A 19,774-nucleotide genomic window follows, 5' to 3' on the forward strand; every position below is an offset into this window, starting at 1 on the left:
GCCTGACTTAGAAGCTGGTGCTCATGGTTAAGGTTTTCCAAACCACAGCAGGAGCACTACCTCTCTGTCAGTCAGATAGATTTTCTGTTGTACAAAGGTCAAGTGTCTTTATTTAGCTGATTCTTCCAGTATTGCTACATCCTGATTTTTCAGTTGTGGGCATTACAGATTGACCAGACATTTCACTCTCTTTTAACCCCCACCGCCACTCCATCACAATTCCTTCCTCTTCTATTCCCTGCAACAGAGATCTACTCAAATTCTGTTATACCGGTAGTCAACATTTACAATACTTAATGTAAATACTAATCACAGCTGGCTCATGTGGTTCAGGTTCTATGAATCTTTATATCTTCCTGAACAAGTTTTTATTTTTTTAAGAGTTAATAATTGAGGGGCGCCTGGGTGGCTCAGTCAGTTGAGCATCTGACTTCGGCGCAGTTCATGATCTCGTGGTTTGTGGGTTTGAGCCCTGCATCAGGCTCTGTGCTGAGAGCTTGGAGCCCGGAGCCTGCTTCAGATTCTGTATCTCCCTGTCTCTCTCTGCCCCTCTCCTGCTCATGCTCCAACTCTCTCTCAAAAATAAATAAACATTTAAAAAAAAAGGTAATAATTGCCTTATTTAGTCATATGCTAAGTTTCCCATGTAATTCTTTCTAATTCAATCTCACCTTCTCTTTCTATTGTGTAGACATTTTATAAATTTCATTTTCTAGAAGAAATCTCCAGCAAAGTTTTGGCTGATTCCAGCCTCAACTGCTTTCTAGGCTTGCTGTACCCTGTTGCTCGGGACTACCCTGTTGCTCACTAGCCTAGGGATTGCCTTCTGTTCTCCTTCTCAGGTCGGATCTAGTGTAATCAATTCCATGTCTTCCACTTTCTGGTTTACTTCCCTGTGTTAGGGCATAGCCTGCTCAACTGTGGTAGACACCCTGATAAAGGGTAGATAGGAGGTGCATTTTTTGAAAAATTGTAGGTTGTTACACATTTAACTGTTTTGGTCTAGCACAGAAGTCTAAGTTAAAATAACTTCAGAGTCATCTTCGAACATTCTATGATAATAACTGATGCTTGTTTTTTCCAGTGTTGTTTACTTGGCAGACTGGTTCAAGCCGGAGTACTGCCTTTCAGTTCTAGATAATTTTTTTGAATTATTTCAGTAACTACTTTATCTTCACTTTCTGTTCACAATTTCTGGAACTCATCTGATTTGGATTAGATGACTAACAAGTTCATAAAAATATTAATGCATGATTTGGTGAAAAATGATAAAGTGAATACTATAAACCTACAGATCAAGAAAGACAATTCCAGCAACCCCAAATCCCTAAGAGGTGAGTAGTGGTAAACCACAGTCCTTTTTAAATGATACTAGCCAGACCTACAATCCTGTCCTCAGAAGAGCCAGTGGTAGAGATGATGAGCGCTCACTCTATACTCCCCATCACCTACAGCCTCCACCTCACACCCCCAGAGAAAACCATTCTCTTGAACTCTGTGATAATGATTTTCTGATTTTTCCCTATGCTTTTCCTATTTATGCATCCTTAAACAAGATACCAAAATGCATCCCTTATCGTCTGAACCAAATCTATCTCTGAATATACTGTGAATCACCAATGTTCAGATAGAGGGAACCTATATTATTTTCAATGGGAAAAGTAATAATGCTATCCAGTCTCCAATCAATTTCTCTCCAAATCACCAAAACACTTAAATCCTAAGCAAATAATCCATCAGGGATTTCTACAACACCCTAAGCATTTAAAACACGAATTATTAAAACAAACAAAAAACTCAAAACAAACCCACAAACCACAAATTGTCTAATTATTTAAAAGTCATAGGTATGTCTGTATAATATGCCCAAGAGTACTGCCCAGTGTGGAACAGTGTTGCTCTAAATGCTAGTCTATAAACCTTTATGGTCCATAAAGAGATATGCATAAGCACCATGTCTCTAAGCACCCTGCGTAACGTAGAGGACTTCTCTTAAAGTCAGCAACCATGCCCAGCATGCGCTGTGGCAAGCTCCTGAGGTCATCATGGTCCAGTAACAATTCATTTTTGGAATGGTTTTGGTCCACATTTTGAATAGCAGGATTATTCAGGATATGAATTATGCTTTCTCTCTACGCTGCAACAAATGTGCTATGAGAGAAATAAACAGTGAAATAAAAATATGAAATATGTATACTTTGCATAAATGCACATACTGAAAGATATTATTTAAGTCAGCCAGACTGACCACGGCCTGAAACACCAGAGAGAAGGAAACTGGGATCCATGGAGAGCTAAACCTACAGTGACAAAATAATTTCACACCCCAACTGTCTGCATGTTTGAGAGTGAGGGATGTGCTAGTAATAATCAGGACCAGAGAACATGCAGTCACTCAAGCTAAACCCTCAAGTAAGGCGTGAAAAAGATGAGTAGAGGGGCGTCTGGGTGGCTCAGTCAGTTGAGCATCCAACTTTAGCTCAGGTCATGATCTCATGGTTCCTGAGTTTGAGCCCTACATTGCATTTGTTGTTGTCAGTGCACGGCCCACTTCAGATCCTCTGTCCCCCCCCCCCTCTGCCCCTCCCCCACTCGTGCACACACTCGTGTGCTCTAAGGAAAAGAAAGAAAAAAAAGGATGAGTAGAGAGTAATGCAAAACAATGTTTAAGTGGCCCAGCAAGACCTGCCATCTGGCTGGAGAAGAGCCGCCTCAGGACCACAGTTCACTCTGCACTGGATGCCTCCTAGCTAAACACATGCAGACTGACTGGTGGAAGGTTTGTGATTTGGATGGTGAACTTTGGATGTTTCTATAAATTGTTACAGGAACTATTCATGAAGGTTCAGATGGTGAGGGATACCTGAGGATGAGCCCTGAAGTTGTTTGTATGTATGTACTGATTGATGGATGGATTGATTGTAATCTCTATACCCGACACGAGGCTCAAATTCATAAGCTGAGATCAAAAGAGTCGCATGCTCTTCTAAGCCAGTCAGGTGTCCTGAGCTCTGAAGTCTTTATGAAAGTAATCACAGTGTAGCTACAAGTATTCTTTGATGTCTTGCTGTGATATTCCACACAACATTGCTAATCAATGGTTGCCCTAAGAGTCATCTCGGTGGGAGTGGGATCCTTTGGTTACCAATGTCTTTGCCCCATTTTTGCTCAAGTCTTTTGTATTTATTATTTAAAAAATGTTTACGTATTTATTCTGAGAGAGAGACAGAGAGGGAGTGAGCAGGGGAGGTGCAGAGAGAGAGGGAGAGAATCCTAAGCAGGCTCCATACTGTCAGTGCAGAGCCAGATGCGGGGCTCGAACCCGCAAACTGAGATTATGACCTGAGCTGAAACCAAGAGTCAGATGCTTAAACCGACTGAGCCATCCAGGAGCCCCTTGAAGCCTTTTTTAGACTAACAGCTGTCTTCTGTGGAACATGCTAGGTCTGTCATGATAAGTGGTTCATTCTCCGTGATGAGAAGAGGGAGCTTGAAGTGGGTAGTTGGGGGAAAGTCTGATCACAGATAGCCCCTCATTTGTCTGTGTCTTTGGATAGGGCACTTTTTCAGTTACTAGATGATTGTGATGAAACATTTTTGGGGAAACGGCTGTGGTGTCCTGAATGTACCCTGGACTGACAGAACAGTTGTTCTTATCTCTGCTGCTTCAGGTTGAGAAAAGACAAGAAGGGCTAACCCAGCTTGGTATAGTAAAGGTATGGTAAAACTTTTCTAAAGGCCTCCAGACAGAGGTTGATAAATGGTGTCTTCCTGGATGGGGAGTGGGAAACAGAGGAGGGAAGGTGAGGTAAACATTTTTAGATTTTCAGGGCTACCGTTGAGGAGTAAATGTGATGTATGTGAGTACCTGGGACACTCAACGAGGCTGACTTTAACAACCACTCTTTGATCACCACCCAGCACATATAGAGGGATTTAAAAACAGAACAAAATGACAAATATTCCCATTATCCATGTGAAAGACAGTATTTCTTGAACATTCCAGGTACTGAGTCCTCGACATATTTTATCATTCTCTTCACAATCACCTGAGTCTTTCTAACTCCACCATCTAGCACCGTCTTTCTGCCATCTTAGGTGAGACCCTCCCCTTACCATTGCTGAGAGAATCTGCACTCCCAGGACTGTGCTGCCTAGAGACCAACTCGCTCCCTGTCTTCCTCATCTCTGTGTTTTCGTTATATCGTCTTTTCCAGTAATTGAGTTCTTCACGATCAGATTCCTGACAGCGCCGCAGGACTGCCATGGAGCGCCTTGTCTTCTCTACCATTTCCATAATGCAGTTCAGAGCCTAAGCCAGAGAGGAAGTCAGAGAGAAGATTAGGACTTTGAAACAACCAATACTGAAATTTAAGGATAGGTAAAATGTAAAGAAGGAAGGTTTAAGTATCTTACAGATCAGCAATATCAAGTCAACACATGAAAGCCATTCTTAACAGCTTCTTTTTAAATAAGTAGACGCAAATAATTTTTTTTGGATTTCAAAATAATCCTTTCTGGGGCACCTGGGTGGCTCAGTCGGTTAAGCGTCTGACTTCGGCTCAGGTCATGATCTCGTGGTCTGTGAGTTCGAGCCCCGCATCAGGCTCTGTACTGACAGCTCAGAGCCTGGAGCCTGTTTCAGATTCTGGGTCTCCCTCTCTCTGACCCTCCCCTGTTCATGCTCTGTCTCTGTCTCAAAAACAAATAAACATTAAAAAAAAAATTAAAAACAACAACAACAAAATAATCCTTTTTGGATTCTTCCAGGTTGAATCTCAGCCAGGATCTCACCATAATATAGTCCTTTAAACACTATGTATGGTGAAACCACATTATATCTCTGCCTAAACACATCAGGTTATCTGATAAACTGGAGATTTGCCTAAGAATGCAATGAGAGAAATAATATTCAGAGACAATTTCACTCAAGTAGGAAAAACTATTGTACGTATATTTCAAGCAGGTACATCTTTTCTTCCCTTTTAGGACACGAATTCTCATTTGTTTTTAGAGAAGCACCATTTATTTAGCATTTCCTATATATTAGATCCTATGTAAGCACCTTACATACTAGAACAACCCTACGAATTCAAATAATACAGTATTCTTGAGGTGCCTGGGTGACTCGGTTGAACGTCTGACTCTCGATTTCAGCTGAGGTCATGATCTCGTGGATCGTGGGATGGAACCCTGCATCGGGCTCTGCACTGACAGTGTGGAGCCTGCTTGGGAATATCTCTCTCTCTCTCTCAAAACAAATAAACATTAAACAACAACAACAACAGTATTCTTTATTTTTTAAGATACAGAAATTAAGGCTAGAAATGGTAAAACAACTCATCCATCATACAAAGTAGGAAGCAGCAAAGCTGAGACCTGAACTCCCAAACTTCTGCTTTTAACCCTTATACTGTATGACTTAACTTGGTTATATCCTGAAGTGATTACCCCACCAAAAAGATTTGAGAGTTACTCTTAGCTCTTTAGCTAGGGGAGTAGTAGATAAAACAAGTTTTAAATTTTATTTTATTATTGTTTTTTGAGTAAGCTCTAGGTCCAACATGGGGCTTGAAGGGCTTGAACTCATGACCCTGAGATCAAGAGTGGAACATTATACTGACTGAGTCAACCAGGTGCCCTAATAAATCAAGTTTTTATGGCAAAGACACTGTGGCTCTGGTTAAATTCACTTCAGGCATATATACTCTATTATTATTATTGGTAATAAGAATTAAATGTAATAGGAAAATTATACACTGTAAGATCCTTACATGATCGAGATGTTTCCATTCATCAGCCCATTCCCTTTCTGTCAAACGGTGGTCTACCAACTCATCTTGATAGCCTCCATTTAGACCTAGTAGAAATTAGAGATTAGATGTGAAGATAGAAGGAAGAATATAATATACAGAATTCCACTAAGTAAATACAGAACACATCCATACCACCTATGAGCACTCTACCAGGGCAACGATTCACAAGGGAGTGTGGAACCCACAAAATGACATAAAACCAACAAAAAGTTACGCTCAGTAGGTTAAGCGTCCAACTTTGGCTCAGGTCATGATCTCATGGTTTGTGGGATGGAGCCCCATGTCAGGCTCTGGGCTGACAGGGTGGAGCCTGCTTGTGATTCTCTCTGTCTCTCCCCCGCTTGCACTCTCTCTCTCAAAATGGATAAGTTAAAAAAAAAAATAAAAACACTTTACTCTGAAATAAATCCAGACTTAGAGAAACACTGCAAGAATAGTAAAAGAATTCTCATATATCCTTCACCCAGTTTCCAAAATGTTAATATTTTAGTTGATTTGTTTCATCATTCTCTAGTTTTCTGCACCATTTAAGAAAAAGTGGTATCTCCTTATCCTTAAATATTTCACTGTGTATTTCCTAAAATTTACCGAGTCCCACTTCTATAATATAAGAATAACAGTAACAAAGTATGAAGGGAGATCAATTTCAAATGAAATCAATACAACTGTAACATTCCTTTTTATGTATAATATTGTTTTATCTATCAGTGGAAAAAAGCGATGATTGTATTATTTTGCTTTACAACTGAGTAGGAAAGAAACGCAAAGATTCAATCTGAATTTCAACCATTACCATGCTGCTCATGTCACTTACTAAGATTGTGGTGTCTATCACGAACTTCTCGATGTTCTAGCATCTTATTGGGCTCACGATACAGGTGTGAAGTTGCAATATCTTCTAACGTGTAGTGCTGAAGAGGTGGAGGAGTAGGATGGAACTGGCCCCCAGGATTCATGAGGGGCACAGTGAGGGCAGGACTGTGCCGGGGAGCAGGGCTGATGGTGCACACTCTCTTGGCAGGAGGCTCGGGAGGAATTGTATCTCTTTCAAAACCGCTCTCTTCCCTCCTTTAGAAGAACCGGAAGTACATATCTTAGCCCATACACAAGTGTTCATACAAACATGTCCTGAGTACCTACTCTGTGTTATGTATTGTACTATGTACTTTCCCAAACAGGAAGATGATAAGGAAAGGTCTGACGTAAGGCATGAACCGAAATGTCTCCAGAGGCCAGGCAGAAAACAAATTTTTCAACACTGTTAAAATATTGCTTCCTGGGGCGCCTGGGTGGCTCAGTCGGTTGAGCGTCCGACTTCAGCTCAGGTCATGATCTCGCGGTCCGTGAGTTCGAGCCCTGCGTCGGGCTCTGTGCTGACAGCTCAGAGCCTGGTGCCTGTTTCAGATTCTGTGTCTCCCTCTCTCTCTCTGACCCTCCCTCCATTCATGCTCTGTCTCTCTCTGTCTCAAAAATAAATAAAACATTAAAAAAAAAAAAAATTGCTTCCTTGACTAATACTTTCACTCATACTGAAATTTCCAGAATAAATTAACACAATTTCAATCTTCAAAGTAAAGGTGACTCATTACCAAGTAACAATTACTAATTGTTATACTTATTATTAGACTTCACACATCAGAAAAAATGCTTTGGACAAATTTTATTTCTGATGGTTCTGGAGCAGTGCACCCATAGAATGCCCTAGAGCAGAATCTCTCACTAGGGGTATACAGAGTCATCTGAAGAATTTCTGAAAAATATTTGTGTCTGGGAGCCACACCTATAGATTTGAGAAACATTCTGGTCTCTGATATTGGGACAGCGCAAAGCCAACCTTAGAAATTCTGAGTCCATACCTATATATAACCACAGTAATTCTCTTTCTTTCACAAGTAAAGAGGAAGCTTAGAGTAATTCCAGAAAAGCAAGGACAACAAAGCACTTCTCTGCTCACCTCTCCGGACTGGGCCTCTTCCCGTTTCCATGCACTTCCATGAGCAGCTCAGAAGAGTCAGCAGGTGACGCGATACTTGTGTTGAGCAGAAGGTGTTCGTGTTGAGCCAGGTATTGGGATGGGGTCTGCTTGGCGGCTCGAGCACAGTGCAGCAGTTCTCGCTGCAGCAGGGGCAGATTGGCCTTGAAAAAAAGAGGCAGGGGCTGGAAGGCAGTTTTCTAGGTGTTGGGCCCCACACAACAGAGCTCAGCACCTCAAAAGACTTTCACAAACAAGACGACACAAGACAAAAGCCCTTCTCATCAGCCTGATTTTTATATGCCTCTCTAAGAGTAAAGTGACATCTAAAATACTGAACTTGAATTACTGGCTACCTTGTCTCTTGCCCCCACAAGGTGTAAATCCCCTCAACAGGAAGCCCGTGCTTTATTTACCTTTGTGGCCTAGTGTAGAGTCAAAGCTCAGTGAAGGTGTTGAACGTAAGAAGTTAAAACTTTATACATTTTTGGGGGCATGTGTCTGGCTCAGTGGGTAGAGCATACGACTTTTGATATCAGGGTTGTGAGTTCAAACCCCACGCTGGGCATGGAGTCTACTTAAAACTAAAAACAAAAAAATTTTTTTTTAATTTATACATTTTTCAAGACTTTGGCCAGTTAGAGAATTAGTACCATCTATACAGGGGTAGAAGAAATTCACTCCTTCCTCTATGATTATCAGTAAGTCGTGGATTCTCTCTGTCAAATTCCAACTCGTCTCTGACAGGACTGCTCAACTTTTTTTTTTCATGTTCTCTATGACAGCTGTCATGGAATTCTGGAAGTGGTAATTACTTTGGCTTGGTAGGAACATGGGGTTTCGAAGAAAGTATCAGGAGTGATGTAAATGATAGCAACAAGCTTTAGACTAAGCTCAGATGACACACAGGTAACCCAGGGGCAAAATCAATTTCTTATTGTGGCACCCTAGCTGGATCTATTTCCTTATTATTATTATTTTTTTTTATGTTTATTTATTTTTGAGAGAGCACAACCAGGGGAGGAGCAGAGAGAGAGAGAGAGAGAGAGAGAGAGAGGGAGAGATACAGGATCCAAAGTGGGTTCTACGCCGACAGCAGTGACCCGATGCGGGGCTTGATCTCACGAACCGCGAGATCATGACCTGGGCTGAAGTCACACGCCCAACTGACTGAGCCACCCAGGGGTCTCTTTTTCCTTATTTTGTAAAAGGATAATTAACTATGTACTTATTATATTTCCTTCTCAAAATTAGAAATCTTTAATGGGGACAAATCATAAAACAAACCCTATATATCTCTAAACTTCACTCTTCATATGTAAAATGTACTTTTCCTATATTCCCTTTATTAAAAGAAAATAAAGAATTATTATACTTTTCTTCCCAAATTTAAGAACAATTCAGACTGAGTACATAAAAGATGTCTTTATCTCAAGGGAAACAGATGAACAAGTAAATGGAGAGTTTTAATAGATGTGAGTAGTCACCCCTTTACCGAGGGTTAATTTAGCAGGCACCATAATTAGTGACTCTCTTAAAGCAGAAATAAATTGAGAAAACCCAAACGTTAGCCAAAAAACTGCCATAACGACCTATCTCATGCTGTTTTCCAAAACAACAGAGTTAAGAATAGGGAATGTGACAATATAAAATACTTTTTAAGTCTGTTCTATAGCCTTCATCTTATAACAACTGTTAAAAAAAAAAATCTTAACTGAAAAAAATACTGTGTAAAATATCTTTTACATCTGTGACATGTGCCCTTTGATGAATTTTTTTTTTAATGCTAATTATTTCCTATTAACACAAATTTCACAAATCTTGGTTCCGGAGTCTTAGGGGAAATAATTGTCTGTTGGCTCTGACATACAGCAAAGAGACCAAGATAGAAGCAGCACAGCTGTTTCGGGGCTACAAAGGCACCACAGACTGAGGCAAAGCTTCAATGCTATCAAAACAGAGCCACACACAGCCTGGGCCCCTGACACCTAAGCATTTTCCTATTTGTTTGCTCTACTCTCATTTTAAAAGATTTAAAAAACTGGTAACAATACCTCAATAAGTTGACCCATCTTTCTGATGCTATTATTTTTTTTTTAGGAAGTGAAGGCAGAAATACAGGTAAAAGGGGCATATTTATTTGGCCGGGTGTATTAGACTTTGTGAGTCAAGATGCAAAAGTGAAGATATCGTGTGGGTCTCAAACAGTGTATAAAAAAGGTCAGATAACAAACGGAGTATAATTTTTTGTAGTATCAGTCTCCTACTAATGAAAAGAATGGAATGCATTTTGTTGGGGGGCTGGATTGAGGATAACATTTAGCTTAACTGGGGCTCAGAGTCAGTGTTCCCTATTACAAATCGATTATAAACGTGCACCTGTAAAAATTATTCTTCTTGGGGCACCTGGCTGGCTCAGTCAGTAGAGCATTCAACTCTTGATCTCAAGGTGGTGAGTTTGAACCCCACATCGGTGTAGAGTATAAAAACAAACAAACAGACAAACAAACAAACAAATTCTTCTCTCTAGGGCTGTATGAAACCATTTGGTGAGCTGGTCTGGGGAATAACAGGTTTCCAAACTATGCTTGGTCTAGAACACCCTGGTATTTGACCCTAGTCTTTCACTGCTGGGGAGCTACTTTATACTTTGGCAAGTTATAGATAAATGATACCAATGCAAAATAATTACTATCTATGGACATGAATAAAATTATGTCCAATAGAGGTTCCAATGACTTCCCTTGTGCTCTCTATAGAAGCCAATTTTACTTCTGGTCGCACATTCATGTCAATAATCCTGACCTATATAAATGTGTCTGTTCTTTGGATTCTCCCCTGAACTGGTTGTAACATGTTATTGGTTCCTTCATTAATGAGTTAAAGAAAATCTTTGACACAGGTTCATCTTTTATTGGTACTAGTCAGAATGTTACCTGTTTTGTTGCTGTTTGTTGTTTTCAAAAATTATTGTATAAAAGGGAAAAGGCAGTAACTTTACCATGGGAAAGCATGGTAGATAGACACTGCCTTCACCAAGTGATCAAAGTCAACATCACCAATTAGAAGACCGATTAACATCTATGTCTACAAAGAGAATGCAGTGATACCACGTAACCTGCTCTTGCTGCCTAAGATGCATAACCTGTTCCTCATCATGAGGAAGCTTCAGAAAAATCCAAAGTGAAGTACCTTCCATAAAATAACTACCCTGAACCATTCAAACTGTCAAAGTCATAAAAGTCTGAGAAGCTATTTCAGATTAAAGTGGACTAGAGAAACATGACAACGAAATGCAAGATGTGATCCTGTATCAGATATAGGACCACACAAAAAAGCTTTTCTTTCACTGTAAGAGACATTAGTGGGACATTTGGTGAAACATGAATAAGGGCTGTGGATAATAGTGCTTTATCAATGTTAATTTCTTGATTTGTTAATTATACTAGAAAGTATTGAGATGTATCATGTCTGCAGCTTATTCTTAAATAGATCTTTTTTAAAAAAAATTTTATTTATTTTTTAATATTTTTAATGTTTATTTATATTTGAGAGAGAGAGAGAGTGCGTGAGCAGGGGAGGGGCACAAAAAGAGACAGAATCTGAAGTACGCTACAGGCTCTGAGCTGTCAGCACAGAGCCCAACGTGGGGCTCGAACTCACAAGCCTTGAGATCATGATCTGAGCCGAAGTCAGATGCTCGACTGACTGAGCCACCCAGGTGCCCCAAAAGATTTTATTTTTTAAGTAATCTCTATACCCAACGTGGGGGCTCCAACTTGCACACCTGAGATAAAGAGTCGTATATATGTTCTATCGACTGAACCAGCCAGGCACCCCTCAAATATATGAGGGAAAAAATAATTACAAGACAAAATAATAATAGAGATGTGATAAAATAGTAACATGTAGAGAATGTGACTAAAGAGACGGTGGTACAGTCTACAGGAAGTTTACTATACCATATTGCAACTTTTCTAGGAGTATGAAATTATTTTGAAATAAAACACTTTTTTTTAAGGGCATATTACATATAAATTTAATACTGCCTTACTTCTCAGGTAAGTACAATTCTGAACAACGTCTCCCAAAAGTTATGTTCTAGGGAACATTAATTCCAGAGGACCTAATCAGAAGCTAGACTAACTGGAGTTGGGGAGACAGCAACATTGTCTTTCTGTATGCTCTTCTGTTCTTAGGATAAGCGGGAAGTGCAAGGCCTCTCCTTTGTCTGACAGCCTTCTCAGAAAACACACACTTTCCCCACTGGCCACAAACAAAAGATTTAATGTTCAGTTACTTTCTCTGCTAAAAGCCCAGCCTCCAAACCATCCACACACTCACCTTCAGCCCACTCACCTCCTGCTCCCCACCTGCTATTATGTGTTATTAGCAGTATCTGCATATGGACCACAACTCAAGGCTTCTGTAATTCCCATCCTACCAAGTGTGAATAAGGCATATCTGCAGACCACACTCCCATTCCTCTTAGGAGACTCAAATAAAATAAAGATATGAAAATGTGTGGCAAGCTACCCTGGCTAGGATCACAGAACAGGGATCAGCAGCAGGAAAACTTGAGGAAATGCTGAAGATAAATTACATTCAGTAATTATAAAAATTACCTTGAGGAATGGAATCACAAAAGGACGAAGAGGAAAGTTTGTAGCCTCTTGGAGCTTGCAATGGAATTCTTCAATTGTTACTGTTGAGTTCTGAAAAGACAAATAACACTGTCAATTTCTAAAACTGGATACTGTCTTCCCAATACAAATCTAATAGTGCTAACTCTTTTTAAATCAAGGAAAAGGATAATCCCAAGAACACCACTGTAAACTCAGGTCCCTCTCAAAGGTTAAACAAATTGTTTCCTTTATGAATAAAGTGTGGCCTCATTGATTTTCTTTTCTTTAATACCCTAAACCTAAACTGTCCTCTGTACTCAGCTACTGCTTTCCTCAGCATTTGTGAAGAAGGCACTCAGGCCTCTCGAATCAAAGAGCTCATGGCAAGCCACCTTGGGTACCGGAAACCAAACCTACAATGTTCCTAGATGGAACAATCCTGAATGAGTCCAGGATATCAACTTCTGAAGTTCACTTCTTCATAGATCGTGCCCTCCTCCTAGCATCAGTTCCCTAAATATTCTAAAGAAATTTAAAAACAAACGAAAAAACCAAGGCAAAACAATCAGTGCCTTCTACCTTCAAGTGGTCTGCCTGCATATGAGAGAACCTGGAAACAGGCACACGCCCACCGGGAAGGTTGTAGTTATTTCCCGTAAGGTTATTAGCACTTCCCATGTATTTTTTCAAAAGTCTAGCTTTAAATAGGGTTCTTAGCTCCTCTGCTCAGGTGAATGTACAAATAAAAATATTTTCCTCAAAGTTCACAAAATATTTTTATTCAATTCCCTAAAACATAGTATAATACCAAGTTAAAGAACAAACCTGGCTGGGCATTATTCTTGATTCCCTGAGAGAACAAGTAACACTTCTAGGGATTTTATTTTATAAAATCATCAATGGTTCAAAGCTGTAACAAGTACCATACAGATTATTTATCAACACAATACTGCTTCTTGACAATAAGGAACAGAAAACATTAAGGTCCACTACCAGGAAGTTGCATTAAAAATGATGGTACAGAAGGGGCACCTGGGTGGCTCAGTCAGTTAAGTATCCGACTTCAGCTCAGGTCATGATCTCATGGCTCATGAGTTTAAGCCCCACATGGGGCTCCCTGCTGACAGCTCAGAGCCGGAGCCTACTTTGGATTCTGGGCTCCCTCTCTCTCTGCTCTCCCCCACTCACACCTGCCTCTCTCTTTCTCTCTCTCTAAAAAAAATAAATACATAAATATTAAAATATTAAAATATTCAAAAAGAATGATGGTACATGGGGCGCGTGGGTGGCTCAGTCAGTTAAGTATCTGACTTCGGCTCAGGTAATGATCTTACGGTTTATGAGTACAAGCCCAGCGTTGGGCTCTGTGTTGACAGCTCGGAGCCTGGAGCCTGCTTCGGATTCTGTGACTCCCTCTCTCTGTCCCTCCCCTGCTCACACTCTGTTTCTCTCTCTCTCTCTCAAAAATAAAATTAAAAAAAAATTTTTTTAGAGGAAGAAAAATTAATTAATTAATTAATTAAAAAAAAAGAATGATGGTACAGTCATACATCAGAACACTAAGGGAACAGGAAAGACTATATGCATTAATAAGGAAAGGTGTTTACAATATACTGTGAAATGAAAAACCAGAAAAAGAGCAGCATGCTTTCCTATAAGCCATTTATGGAAATTACACACACACTTATATAGTATCTTAAGTGCCTAAAAAGACAAATACAACAGCACTTATTTCTGGATATGAAATTATGTTGGATTTTCCAAATATATCACACTAATATTTGGTAAAAATTAAAAATATTTCCTTTTAGAGAAAAGAGTATATCAAATTAAACGATGTTAAAGTATTTGAAGCTTATCTCATTTCACATCAATACTTTTTTTTAAAGAATTTACTTTCTTTTTATTTTTTAAGTTTTTATGAGAGTGTGAACAGGGGAGGGGCATAGAGAGAGGGAGACAGAGGATCCCAGGGAGACTCCATGCTGTCAGTGCAGAGCCTGACATGGGGCTCCCTCGCACAAACTGCGAGATCATAATCTAAGCTGAAACCAAAAGTCACTTAACCGACTGAGCCACCCAGGCGCCCCAGTGACAGTTTTATTGATCTCTCACCAATCTTGATATCTTATTTGCTAGGTTAGAATGTTCAGGATCACGCTGAATAGAAGAAACATTCTTTTGTTTTTTAGAAAAGACATTCTCATCTGATTCCTATTATTAGAGGGAAAGCATTCAAAATTTCACAAGCATGAGGCTTGCTGTAGGTTTTTTGTAAGATAACAACTATCATCAGATTAAGAAAGTTCCTGCTCTAATTGTTTTGCCAAGTGTTTTTTTAAAATAATGAATGGAGAGGTGCTTGGGTAGCTCAGTAGGTTAAGCGTCTGACTTTGGTCAGGTCATGATCTCCCCATCTGTGGGTTGGAGCCCCATGTCGGGTTCTGTGCTGAGAGCTCAGAGCCTGAAGCCTACTTCGGATTCTGTGTCTCCTTCTCTCTCTCTGCTCCTCCGCCACTCGCGCTCTGTCTCTCTCTCAAAAATAAACATTAAAAATTTTTTAAAAATAAAATAAAATAATGGATGTTAAATTCAAGTAACACTTCTTTTTCTGCATCTTCTCCAAATAAATTCATAGTTTCAATACCAATTGCTATAGACTGAATTTTTGTGCCACTCAGAATTCCTATGTTGAAACCTAATTCCCAATGAGTTGGTATTTAGATGTGGAGCCTTTGGGAGGTGATTAGAGGTCATGAAGGCAGAGCTCTTAGGAACGGCATTAGTGCCCTTGTAAAAGAGACCTCAAGAGATCTCCCTTGCCTCTTCGGCACTGTGAAGACACAGTGAGAAGACAGCTATATAGGAACAAGGAAGTAGGCTCTCACAGAATACAAAATCTACTGGCACCACTTACCAGCTTCCAGAACTGTGAGATAAATGACTGTTGTTTATAAATCACCCAGTTATTGGTATTCTGTTGTAACAGCCTGAACAGACTGATTCAGGACACGGATTTTAATAAAATTCCCACTATATCAGAGTATAAATTAGTATAATATGTAGGAAAACCAATGGCCTTACATATTAAATTGGTATATATGCATACCTTATGAAATCCCAATTCCACTGTTCAGTGCAATGCTTGCACATGTGTACCATGTAAAAGAATGCTTACAGCAACCTTATTTGCAATGGCTCCTATACAGAAAAGAGTTAATATAGCAGGTTTAAAACTGATAACCTTATTAAAGAGCACTTACAAGGTTGGGCCATTGGCTGGCACCTATGAATTTGGCTGATGAACAGTTTCCCATAAAGATATAAAACTTTCCCTAACCGAAAAGGTAGAAGCACCCCAGTGTACATCAATAGATGAATGCAAAAGATGAAGCCTACTTCGGATTCTTTGTCTCCTTCTCTCTCTCTGCCCCTCCGCCACTCGCGCTCTGTCTCTCTCTCAAAAATAAACATTAAAAAATTTTAAAAATTAAATAAAATAATGGATGTTAAATTCAAGTAACACTTCTTTTTCTGCATCTTCTCCAAATAAATTCATAGTTTCAATTCCAATTGCTGATGAAATACCAATTTCATCAAAAGATGAAAGCAAAATGTGGTATATACATGCAATGGAATCTTTTCAGCCAAAAAAAGTAGAAAAATATGATAAATACTATAACAGGGATGATGAACCTTGAGGATAATTACACTAGGCAAAATAAGTAACAGAAAGACAAATACTGTATGATTCTACTTATATGAGGTAGCTAGAGTAGTCAAGTAGAATGGTGGTTGATAGGAACTGAAGGGTAAGTAAGGGATGGGGAGTTATTGTTTAATGGCACAAAGTGTCAGTTTTGCATGATTTAAAGAGTTCCTGAGGTGGATAGTAGTGATGGTTGCACAACAATACACTTAAATCATTGAATTATACACTTAAAACTGGGTAAGTTGGTTGTTATGTGTATTTTTACCACCTACTGATGATTATCATTGGGAAAAAAAAAATTTAACCTGAGAATGGCCATTTAAAGGACACAATTGGTTACATGTACATACAAATACTTCTTCAGCTATAAAAAAAATTTTGACGGGGCGCCTGGGTGACTAAGTTGGTTAAGTGTCCAACTTCGGCTCAGGTCATGATCTCACAGTCTAGGAGTTCAAGCCCCACATCGGGCTCTGTGCTGACAGCTTAGAGCCTGGAGCCTACTTCAGATTCTGTGTCCCTCCCTTGCTCTGCCGCTCACCTGCTCCTGCTCTGTCTCTCTCTCTCTTAAGAATAAATAAGACATTAAAAAAAAAAAAAACAAAAACCAAAAACGAAGTTTAAAAAAAAATTGACTTCTTTTCTGTTTTTCTTTTTTTTTTGCAAATGAGGGCTATCATTTTTTCTTTTACTCTTGAAATTATCTTCAACCTTAGACTCCACTTAAAGTTGGGGCGCCCGTGTGACTCAGTCAGTAAAGCATCCGACTCTTGATCTCAGCCCAGGTCACGATCTCACAGTTTGAGAGTTTGGGCCCCACATCGGGCTCTGCACAGATGGTGCAGAGCCTGCTTGGGATTCTGTCTCTCCCTCTCTCTCTGCCCCTCACCTGCCTGTGCTCTCTCTCTGTCCCAAAATAAATAAATAAACTTAAAAATATATATACAGAGTTGTGCCTAAATCTGTTGCTAGAATTGGTATGACATGCTGATGTCTGCTTTGCTTACAATTATGTTCAAACTCGTTTTGACATTTAAAGCCCAATTTTATTACTCCAGATCTAGTAGTGTAAAATTTGACCAAAAACATTTTTCCCCTAAAAACAAAAATAAAAAAAAACCTTTCTAACTGATAAGGGTGGCTACTGTGCCTAGACAGTGTTTTTGCAAACATTGAGGTTTCTGCTGAACATTGATTTTTCCTTCTGGGAATTTGGAATTTCAGCAGGTGCTGGCAAAGACTGCCTATGTACCCAGACTCAAGTAAAAACCTTGGGCATGGAGTCTCGAATAGGCTTTCCTGGGCAAAAGCATCACACATATGTCACTACATTTTCACTGCTGGGGGAAGAGTGAGCTCTGTGTGACTATTTATACAAGAGAAGAGCATAAGGAAGCCTGCACATGGATTCCACTAGATTCCAACAGTATCTCTTTCCTTTATGATCCAGCTGTGTAACCTTATGCCTCTGTAATAAATCTTAGTTGTGAGCACAGCTATATGCCAAGTCCTGTGAATTCTTTTAAGAAATTTCAGAACTTGGGGGTTGTATTAGGTTCTTTGACTATGCCTCAAAATGCAAACAACTCAAATGTCCACCAAGAGCAAAAAGTACAAATTGTATTCCTACAATAAAATACTATATAATATAGCAATGAAAATGAACAACTTAAAAAAAAAAAGAACAACCTAACAGCTCTAAAAAGCAAAAGGGATTAAATCTGAAATGATGAAAAAGTCATTTATCACACTCTGCCTTGTATGAAAGTTGTTTCTTCTACACTAGACTGAGAAATCTGTTAAGTTATTCAACTTTTTAGTCTCAGCCTCCTCTAATTTATGTGGGTTACATCTATCAATAATCCCAATATTAATAATTAACTTCAGAATTTGGAAACCATTTATTATTAACCCATTTCAAAATAATTGTATTTTCCCCAAAAATGTAGTAGGAAGAATGGCACCATAATTACAGTTTTGCAAATCTTTTTGGTATCTGGGTTATTAAAAGACAACTGGGTTCTCTTATCTGCTTCTGCATTTAATCCATTTCAACAACCTGTATCATGCAGCTTCGAGAAAATTCTACTGTATGCTCCTTAGAGAGTACGAATGAAAATGCAAGGAACATCTTAATATTATTATGAAAATAATTTTCACCTTCAGAATTTCCAGGAAGGGTCTGGGGGAATCTCAAGGGTCCCTGATTACACTTTGAGAACTACAGCATTGAGGCTTAGTAACGTGATTCACTTTTACATAGGTAGAGCCTAACATGCAGAACCATGAGGTGCTTTTTCAAGAGGTAAATCTTGTAGAATTCAATTTACAAACATAGGGAACTGTCAGTACTTTCCTTATATACAGTGATACGCAAACCCCACCCAGCTGTCTATGCCAGGAATTACTGCCTTATACCATGGGTTCACCATACTCCTCGTACAAAGAAAAACTATGTGTGGCTTGAAAATTCTACAGAAACTATATTTGCATGAAGAGCTGAAGAATGTAATCCCTTTGACACTATTTAAACCACGAGACTTATAATTTTACAAACTATTATCCTGAAAATTAAACTCCCTGTTTTTCTTTTCTCTCAGGTTTGAAAACAACGCACCAGGCACTGAATATATTAGGTAACAAAACCTTGCATTAGCTTGGTTGAACCTCAGTAGCCTGTTGAAATTCAGTTGACGACGAATTCAAAGCTGCTTCTTGGAATTAAATCAACGTAATAAGAAATAATAAGCTAAACATTATAGATTTGTTTCCTTAATAAGTATTGTTATCCATAATTGAAATCCACAATTCCACAGGTTTATATGAGTTATATAATAACTAATCTAGTCTGCATATTTTGCCATGTTGCTCCAGGTTTGCTGGCTTTGGTTCTGAGCCACATAGATAGCTGTGGACAGTGATGCCGTACTTACCACCAGCGCTAGAACAAGAGTCCGCACCTTCTCCCCAATCTCAGGTGAGATGTCATTGCCAAACTGTTGCAGTGTGGTAAGGAAGCGTTTCAACTTGCTGAGCTGCCGAGCACCGCAAGTGGCTGGCAACTGTTGATTTGTTAGTGCAGATGATGTGGAAGAGGCAGGACCATTGCTGAATCTCTGTGGTGGTGACGGGGCACCATTCAGGGTAGGAGGAGAATGGTTGATGCCATTGCTTACTAAAAGAAAGCCAAAATGAAAGACTCTGTTTAAGTGCAAAACACACAGGTCTTCGTTAATTTCTTCCTGTTTGCATTAACCTTCGTTTATTCATTTGAATTTTGTAAAGCACATATTAAGAATATACAAGAAACTGTTTCTGCCCTCAGTGAGACTACTACATAGGAAGACAGACTACCAGGTCAAAAATCTTAACAGAATAACACAGACGTGTTAAAATAAGAGTATGGAGTGCTGTAAGAGCTTGGAGAAAGGCTATCTAACTATAGATGCTATGGGGCCGGGGTAGGTAAAGATTTCCTGCAACAGGTACTGAAGAAGCTGAGTCTGGTAGGATACGTATTTCCAGTGTACTGGACACTTACGCGCACAAATGCGTACCTTTCATGTGACATCTCCTTCCTAATCTTAGGGTTCCAAAGAAGTTAAGCAATCAGTTACAATGTAGCATGTGAATAGACAATCAGAAAAGA

At 39.4% G+C, this 19,774-nt stretch overlaps 1 protein-coding gene across 4 annotated transcripts in view; it reads right to left on the reverse strand.

The window, feature by feature from the left end:
- Nucleotides 1-19,774, reverse strand: part of CBFA2T2 (CBFA2/RUNX1 partner transcriptional co-repressor 2) — a 140,398-nt gene that overhangs the window by 18,256 nt on the left and 102,368 nt on the right. For all 4 annotated transcript variants that reach the window (XM_019458777.2, XM_019458775.2, XM_019458774.2 and 1 more), the window contains 6 exons: nt 19,059-19,300; nt 12,414-12,503; nt 7,771-7,952; nt 6,631-6,884; nt 5,775-5,860; nt 4,117-4,312 (listed from right to left, as the gene is read on the reverse strand). In XM_019458777.2, coding sequence (XP_019314322.2) covers nt 4,117-4,312; nt 5,775-5,860; nt 6,631-6,884; nt 7,771-7,952; nt 12,414-12,503; nt 19,059-19,300 — 1,050 coding nt within the window. The remainder of the gene's footprint in view (nt 1-4,116; nt 4,313-5,774; nt 5,861-6,630; nt 6,885-7,770; nt 7,953-12,413; nt 12,504-19,058; nt 19,301-19,774) is intronic.

Source organism: Panthera pardus, unplaced genomic scaffold (assembly GCF_024362965.1).
Source record: "Panthera pardus isolate Hobbes unplaced genomic scaffold, ASM2436296v1 HiC_scaffold_25, whole genome shotgun sequence".
Lineage (NCBI taxonomy): Eukaryota > Metazoa > Chordata > Mammalia > Carnivora > Felidae > Panthera > Panthera pardus.